Source organism: Meles meles, chromosome 7 (genome assembly GCF_922984935.1).
Source record: "Meles meles chromosome 7, mMelMel3.1 paternal haplotype, whole genome shotgun sequence".
Classification (NCBI taxonomy): Eukaryota; Metazoa; Chordata; class Mammalia; order Carnivora; family Mustelidae; genus Meles; species Meles meles.
The window spans coordinates 110,856,929-110,865,746 of NC_060072.1; the positions used below are offsets into that span (position 1 = coordinate 110,856,929).

The 8,818-nt window shown below is 51.5% G+C and overlaps 1 protein-coding gene across 1 annotated transcript in view; it reads right to left on the reverse strand.

Annotated features, from left to right (window-relative positions):
• The window catches only part of CACNA2D4 (calcium voltage-gated channel auxiliary subunit alpha2delta 4), a 112,124-nt gene extending 106,028 nt beyond the window's left edge, over positions 1-6,096 (reverse strand). The window contains exons 1-3 of the mRNA XM_046010644.1: positions 5,993-6,096; positions 2,632-2,713; positions 692-808 (exon numbers count right to left, since the gene is read on the reverse strand). Of these exons, the coding sequence (XP_045866600.1) occupies positions 692-808; positions 2,632-2,713; positions 5,993-6,096 (303 nt within the window). The remainder of the gene's footprint in view (positions 1-691; positions 809-2,631; positions 2,714-5,992) is intronic.
• Positions 6,097-8,818: the final 2,722 nt, after the last annotated feature.

The following is an 8,818-nucleotide window of genomic DNA, read 5'->3' on the forward strand; positions in this document are numbered from 1 at the left end:
GTCCTTTCTGGGATAAGACTGGTCTTGGATGGCCAGATTTCTGGCTGGGTGGAGCAGAAACATGTCTCTCCACCTAGCCAGGTCCCCAAAGATATTGGGGCAGGTCCTTCCTGCTCAGTGGATGCGCAATGTGGGAATCACCTGAACACGAGGCCCAGCACTGTAAGTACCTCTGGGGTCTGGGTGGCCCTCAGAGCATGTGGGTGCCATGAAGTGTGGGTTGATATGCAGAAGAGGAGAGCATGGAGAGAGGAGAAAAAGGGAGAGGATAAAGGGAAAGGAGATGAAGGAGCTTGCTTTTTGAGCTCCCCTTCCACCCATTGGCCACCCATCCATCCACCCATTCATTCATCAGCTAGTGACCCCGAAAACTTTATACTTGCTCTGTGCCCGACTCTGAATATGAGGTTGTGATGCAGAACCCCTCTTGACACTGTAAGTTGATCCTATTGTATTGGACATGGTTCCCTCAGGCAGAGTTCAAATTCCAGCCCCTACCTATCTTCCCTTGATTCCCAACATTTTCTCCTTTACAAGGATCTTTTGGCTCATGAGGCTACAAAGCAGACACTCATAAGGTAGGAAGAAGATGGTGTGGGAAAGAGGATAAAGGGAGCACAACATTGAGGGTCATTTTGTTGTCATGGGGATTGGGGCAGAACCCCTCCACAAATCATAGAACCTAGAATACCTTGACAGCCTCTACTTTCCTTCGGAGCATGGCTTCCATATCCTCTGAGAACTTCCTCACCAGCTCTAAGCCGTCCACCTCCGAGATACTCAGACTGGGCTCCACATCCTTGTATTTCTGTGTGGAGGAAGTGGGAGAGATGCACACCTGTAGCCTTGTACACGATTACGTGCAGCCTCCATCCTCTCAACTAATGCATTCACACTTATGGAATCTTGTTGACTCAAGGGGAGGCAAGGACAGACCCTCGCCTTCTGGTATAATTGCCCCCACTACCATTAATAGCTGTCTCTTACCAAAGTTCTCTCTGTCCCAGGAATTCTGGACATTAACTCTGTGGTTAATAACCTTAAAAGGGAGTAAGTAGACTGAGGCTCAGAGAGGTCAACAAATTTGACCAAGGTCACACAGCCCTTGAATGGAGGACCTGGGATAGCCCAGGTCTCCCAGATTTCCATCTTCTTTATGCAGTCATGATGCCTCCCTGGGGCTGCTCGTAGGGATTATGAGCAGTTCATCTTTCCCTGATGCCCCAGGTATCAGCGTGCCCCTGCTCCCAACAGTGTCAATTATATTCTCACTGCCTGGGCAGAGCTCAGCAGCAGTTACAAGGGTTCATGCTGCCGGAGTTGCTGGAGAATCTAGGAGAGTTAAGAGAGCTGGGTTCAAATCTACTCTTTGGGCTCGCAGGAGATAATCTCTCACCTAGTGTGTGTGTCACTAACGTCTAATGATCCCTTGGCAACCTTGGGACCATGTGACCTCACGTGAGTTACTCAGCCTCCTCATCTACAAGATGTGACATTTGGATGGCTTTAGAGTACGCTCTAAAATGCTTTTACCCCAAATGGCCATGTCATTATTGCTGCATCTGCCTCACCCGGGGCTGGAGGGCACAAATGAGAACATCAAACGACCTGGCGCTTCGCTGGATGGAAGCGCCACGTGAGAGGAAGTGGGTCCGAGCTTTCATTGCTACAGCGGCCTGCAGGGGGCACGGGAGAGGTAGGTACCCGCCCTGGCCCCGCCCACTCCCTTCAGCCCCGCCCAGCGGCCCAAGGAAGGGGCGGCAGTGTGGCTGCACTCTGGCATAAAAACCTGAGATTTGCTTTTAGCAACATTTAGGAAATGGCAAAGATCGTACTCACTTTATGAAGTTGTGGTGAGAATTAAATCGTGAGTATAAAGCTCTTAGCAAATGGTAATAATAGAGAATGGCAGGCTATTATTAAAACCGGTCTGGGAGTTATAAATATCAGAGAATGGCGTTGTTTATAATCTAGTAAGAGGACAGACTCGGTATCAATCTGCAATAAAGTAATTAATAAATAAAGGCAAGGGGAAGCTGGTGCACCGTCCTGTCCATCAAGGCCCTCTTCCTGCTGGGGAGCCAGGCGTGGGCTAGACCTCAGCTAGGCCCCATGTGGGTGTCCTCCAGCACCCTGCATGGCTGGAGGTCCTGAGAACTGAAGGTCAGGGAAGTTTTCCCCGCAGAGGGCCGCAGGTCCACTCATCTACTTCTCCGGCCCAAGCAGCCCCTGCAGGCGCTCACCCCTTTCTCCGTCCTCCCCGTGCCCGCCCAAAGGTGTAAAGGCAGTATCCCACTCTGTCTACACCTGCTCCCTCTCCCTTTTATTCTTCACAGAACTGCCCAGGTAAATCTCTGGCCCATTCGATTCTATCCTGATGTCAGCGTCTGGGGGATCTGAACTGACCCTCTGCTCTTGGTCACTGACTTGCTCTGTGACTTGGGCAAATCATTCCCTCCCTGGGCCTCAGTTTCCTCATCTGAGAACTAGGAGAATGGATTAGATGATCTCTAAGACCCCTTAAAGCATGGATGTTTGGGGATTAGAGGACTCTGCTTCTCCACCTGGAGGAAGTCCCTGACTGACTGCCCTCTGACCACCCTTTGAGCTCCCCGGGAGGGGGTTACTGACCTTCTGCAGCAAGAGAGAGCCTGAGTACTTGGTCACGGTGTTATACAGGTCCTGCCCGAAGGTGTCTGCCCACAGCTTCACTCTGTCAGGCAATGGGAGTGCGTGTGTATATACATGTGCACACACAGACACAGGTGCGACACACACACACGCACATAGAAAACAACTGTATGCACACACAGACACCCACTGACACACACTCAGAGACGTATATAATACATAGAGTTTCACATATATATACCTGGGTGGGCGTACACACCGACCTACACCCAGAAACATACACAAAGAGCTACCCTCCCTCCTGGTTGGGGCAGGAAACCAAGAGAACCCTTTGGGAGATCTGCAGCTGCCCTGAGGGGGGCAGGGCAGACCAGCTGGGAAGCACAGTCTGACCCCAAGCTGCCAAGAGTTCTTCTCTGTGAGTGGAGAATGGAGAGGAGAGAAGGGGAAGAGGCTGTGGATGGGTCTAGGCCCGGATGGGGAGGACCCTGAGGATGGAAACGGGAGCTGTTTGGCACCACTATAGCTTCTCTGTGGGCCATGCCTTCTAGGGTTCCCTGTTCCAGGTCACTACCAGTCACCAAATCCTCTATTGAAACTGCAGAGGGGAACATGAAGCTGGGGCAGAGGAAGACGCTCCGAGCTGCTTCTGTGCAGGTGAGAGCAGGCCAGGCAGGGAGGGTGTGAGGAGGCCACCCCACATCCGGGGTGCAGGCAGCCTCATGGAGAAGCCCTGACCTCCCATCCGTCCCTGGAAACGCACCAAGATCCCGCCTGGGCAGGCTGAGGGTGTCCTGCGACGAGTACATAGGACCTCATCTGAGCGTCTCCAGATGGAGCCAAATGAACTTGTCCACACAATCCTGTCAAGGGTGCCTTCATGCTCTCACTCAACCAATAATTATTGAGGTCCTACTATGTGCCAGCCATCGTACACAGTGCTGGGACTTCATCATAGTCCTCACCTTTGTAACACCCTCAGTGAAGAGGGATACCCCTCCACATACAGATAGTGTGATGCATGCATGAAGGTGAAGGGGCACCAACAAAGCTTGGAGAGGAGTAGTGGTGGTACCAAGAGGCTTCTTGGAACAAATGGGATCTGAGGTCAGTGTTAGAAGTTCAGCAGAGTTTACCCTGTCAAAGAGATTCAGAAGAGATTTCTACATAGACAGTAGAGAAGAGCGTGGAGGAGTCAAAAATGACTCCAGGTTTCCAGCTTGGGTGGTCAAGTTGATGTTGTTGGATAAAATTCAGAATATCAGAAAGATCAGGGTGGAGGACAAGTTGGGGAGGGTGGAAGGTGACAAATGTTCGGCCTCCTGATCTCTACTGCTGTTCAGATGCGAAGCTGGCTCTGGTGGCCTATCATGCTGGACTCGGGTATGGACTGAGTAAATGGCCCCCTGCAATCTAGAATGCTCCGGGATATGTAGAATGGGAAATTCCTCCCTGTTGTAGGGATGCTGAGTGCCATAGGTCAGGTTGTGCACTGCACAACTCCAGAAGGCACCAATTGCATTATATCTTGAAAGACACACACTTGAATTTAAAACGTCACATGATCTTCAGGAAGAGCTATCCATAGCCAATGCGTATGTCAGTCTAAGAGGCAGGGGCAGGGCTGAGAGAGTCATTAGCACATGAGGGGAGTTGAGATTCTGAAGGCAGAGGGACTTACTCAAGGAGAGTGTGTAGCATGAGAAGAGCTGTGGGTGGTGACAAACCCTGGGGTACCCTGACAATCTCAGGGGCAGGCAGACAGAAAGGATTGCTTGAGGAGGACAGAAGTTTCATTCAGGTGCCCAAGGAGACCCAGGAGTGCTCATTGTCATGAATGTTGAGGTATCAAGACTCAAGGAGAAGGAAGTTCAGTGAGAGGAGGCCAGAGATGTCTAGTGGTTTGGGCAGGGAGGAAATCTTTAGGGATCTTGGTGGCAACAGATTTGGAAGGGCAGTAGGAGCCTGGCAGTGGGTGGAGGCTGAGGGTCAAGTGGGAAGGAAGAGCATGATTTGAGGGAGATGTGGTGTCATTGGGATACACAAGACTGAGAAGGAGATTCAGCAGAGGAAAGAGGGCTGGTGCCAGAGGCCTGGCAGAGGTCTGGCTCCAAGGGAGAGGGCAGGTGCTGACGCAGGTGTGTTTAAAGGGAAGTAATCTTGGCCAGCTGTCGAGGTTTCTATGTACACGGTCCAGTCTTTGGTTCTCTACAACCAAGACCTGGATTCCAGCTACCTTTACTCAACACTCAGCCCATCCCCAGAGTTTCCTTCTACTGTCAGTTGTTGTGTGTTCTGGGGATGGAAAATTACTCCTAACCTCTTCCTCAGCAACAGATCCTCATATAGCCCAGCAGTGGGGAAAGCGCAGGTAAAGCGGACTTGAGTTTAAATTCAGGCACTTGCATTTACTGCCCACATGACCGTGGGGAGGTACCCTAACCTCTTGAGCTTGTGTCCTCAACGGCACAGCACTGTGCCAGGCTTAGAAACAGTAGAGGCTCTACTACCCAACATCAACAGTGCTGCTGAAATGCACCCCTGACAAATGTGTGCATTGTTCGGCCTCCTGGTTCCCACTGCTGTTCAGATGCGAGGCTGGCGGCTGGCTCTGGTGGCTGTCATGCTGGACTTGGGTATGGACTCAACAAGTGGCCCCTGCCATCTAGAATGCTCCGGTCCCCACGTATCTCGGTCATTTCTTTAATAGGACAGCCAGAGCAAGCAAGGGACAGTAAAACACACTCCCAGCAACTAAGCTTTATACTAAAGTGTAACTGACTGATAACAGAGTCTTTCCTGGAGCTGGTCTGACTGACAGGATGCAGAAGGGGACCTGGAAGGAGGCAGGAAGGGAAGGCGAAGACGACAGAAGTCCAGTCTTGCTCAGCGTCTGGCTGCACGAGCTGTTTTGTTGGTTTAGAACCACTTTACTCTTTCAGAGTGTTGAAACACAAATTTCCTCACAAATCCTTAGGGAGCTGCGATGATCACTTTGAGCCAGCAAAGCCCCCACTCCCAGTGGACTCATCTCAGTGATTGTCCCCGAAGGGGCATCCCTCTGGCCTGCAGGTGCTCCAGCCGCTGTGCTGCTTCCCATCGTGATCACTTCTGCCTGAAACTGGCAGGTGTCCCTGGAGTGGCAGGTGCCGCTCCAGAATGGGAATCCGGTGGGAAGAGGGGAGGGGAAGAGATGGTGGGCAGTGCAAGCCCCCAGGGGAGAGTCCCAAGGGAGGCCAGAGGTGGGCAGAGAGAGGCAAGAGAGGCTAAGAGGGTGGGCAGAGGATTGACTCTCCAGGAGGAAGGAAGGGAGGACAAGGCCAGAGGATTCTACGGGGTGGGGGCGGAACTTGATGCTTACGTTTCCAGAGGAATCTTGGCCTGCCCGCGTGTGGGGGGCAGGGAGGTGCTGGAGAGCAGCAGGCCCAGCATGATCGTGGTCTTCCGTAGAGAGGCTGGCGCCATTGGCCATGGGCAGCAGGGCCTCCCATGGTGGGGGGCATTGGTGTCTGGATGGAACCGGGGCAGTCCTGGCATGGTGTCTCTGCAGGGCTCAGGGCGAAAGGAGGGAGAGAAGAGAACGGCCTCCAACTGCCAGCTCTGTTCACCTGTCACCCAGATACTTGGGACGTTCCCAGGCCTTCTGCCTTCCGAGTCCTGGCAAGCCTGGGGTCACCCAGCTTTCAGTCTGGTCTTGCTACAGTGTTTGGCGGGGGCAAGGACTTCTCTCTGCCCTGCAGAGAATGGTGCACAGAGGAGCCGCCTGGCTTGACCAGCAGGCTCCAGGAGGGGCTGATGGTCTGGGGAGGGGGGGTGGTTATGACAAAATGAACCCGTTAATCCACAGGCCTCTCCTATAATCCCCTGCCTGACAGCAGGGAGGAGGAGGTGGCCTAAGCGACCTCAGCAGGATTATCCTGATTCCAGAAGACAGGGCTCGGTTCATTTCCTTAGGGGTCAGAGCACAACCTCGTACTTTAAAGATGCAGAGCTGTTCCTATAGACTTGCTCCTTCTGGACCCAAGGGGAGGAGATGCCATGACGCTGGTCTGAGAATAACAGGGGACATTTGTCCAGTGCTCTGACTTACTAAGAGATGTCACAGATTGACGTTTTAAGCCTGACAGCCCTCCCGGGAGGTCAGTGTCATCATCCCTGTTTCCGAGGCACAGAGAGGCTCGGGGACAGAGTTGGAACTCATGTCTCCAAGCCTGCTGCCTTTTGACAAAACTGTTGATAATGTCACCATCCTACAGCCCCCACATCCCCCAAAGGCTCCTTGTTCGAGGCCGAGGACATATTTGCTGGGAAGCTGAGGAAGACTCAGGGCCCCTCTCTGAAGGGGCAGCACCTTCTTCTGCCCAAATGTTTCTGTACTACTTGCAAAAGTAAGATCGTCCAACTACCAGGGGTTAACAGCACCATCTCTTTCCATTCCCACTTCTCTGTCTGATTTTCCGTTAGTTGGGCATTTGCGGGATCCGGCTAAGAGGAAGTTGAATTGGGGTAACATTTAATTTGGGCTTGCAGGGATATATTTCTGTAGCTCAGCGCCACTTCCTTGTAGAGACGAGTTATCTGCAAGCCGCGGGTGTAGGACAGGCTTCCAGGAACACTGTCATTCCTGCCAGCTTCAGTATCACTGCATCGGGGCGGGCAGGTGCAGCCCAAGTTTGACACCGTGTGAGCGTCCCACTCACCCACCCTTGCAAGTATGTGGGAGGGCAGGGAAAACTAAGATTTGAAATGCACTGAGCCCGAAGCCAGCCTGGCAGATTCTTCCAAAGATCAAACAAGTACAACTGCCAGACAGAGGATTTGGTTCTCATCAGCCTGGCCCGAACGGTTCTCTTGTGTGCAGGGAGTCGTTCATGTTGAATGTAATTATAAACAGGTCTTCCATTGTCTTCTCTTCGGGTGGGGATGACATGGAACTGAATGTGATCGCGATGCTTGTGTCTGCGGGTCTGGTCTGGTGATGGTGCCACCCGAGGACCACAGGTAAAGTTCTGGGGTGCATGGAACCCGTCTCAGCGTATCTGATGCGTCTTGTCCCGATGAAATCTGCGGTTCCAGCAAAATGGCATGCGGCATTGCCGCCAACGCAGGGAAATGCCTGAAGAAGCAAGTGTTCTAGTGACAAAACTCCTACACGCAGTCATCAATAAGTCAATGTTGTGGCATCAGAGTAAGCTGGTTGCACAATTATTTGGTTTGGGATAAGGTGGCAGCAATTTCTGTATGCATTTGAATTGTTCCTGTGAATGCCTAATCTCGGAGGAGTTTTGCATATTTTTCGGATTATAGATCACTGCAAATTTAGAAAAAGTACTAACTACACAGGCATCTGGGGCAATTAATAAATAAGAAGAATGTGTAATTTTCTAGGTTTTAGGATTTTTGTGGTATTCATCACCTTCTTAAAATGTGTGATTTGGAGTGAATTTTTTCATTCTAAACATTCACTTTTATATCTATTTTTGTACTTAAAATATGTATTCCTTTTCTCCTATAGATAACCACCCCCAAAATCTGCAAGCTTCTGACCCCGCAGAACCTGGCCCCTCCCCCACTTTCTGGCACCAGCTTGTTGAAGGCACTGACTTCCTCCAAAGTGCTAAACATGGATGCTGCTTAGAAAGCTCTATCCGTGTTCATGTTGCTCATTTTGCAGACGCAGCAGTGGCCCAAGTCCCGCCCAGCCCTTCGGATTTGTTTTGGGAAGACCTCAAAGTACTCGTAAAGGAAAACGCTGATGTTACAATGATGAGTGATGTGATGTCTTTTGAAAGTCCTGCTAAGGTAGTTCACCCTACAGGTGCCTAACCAGCTGTCCAGAGACAAACACCTTTGAAAAAGCTCTGAAATATACTGCTTTGTATGCACTGTCAACTCTGACCCATTTTGCTCATGAGGACCATGACTCAGAGGTACATGGTGGCATATTGTGAGATACTAGGGATTGCAGTGGGGCCCGGGGTCATGGGGGAAGGCAGAGGAGTCAAGACCCCAGTAACTTCAGAGAGGGGATTTCATAGCAGTAATAAAATGAAGTGTGGGACCCGAGCATAGAGCTAAGGGAACGATCAGGCCTTAAGATAGATCTCTGAGGGGCACCTGGTGGCTCAGTGGGTTAAGCCTCTGGCTTTGGCTCAGGTCATGATCCCACGGTCCTGGGATCGAGCCC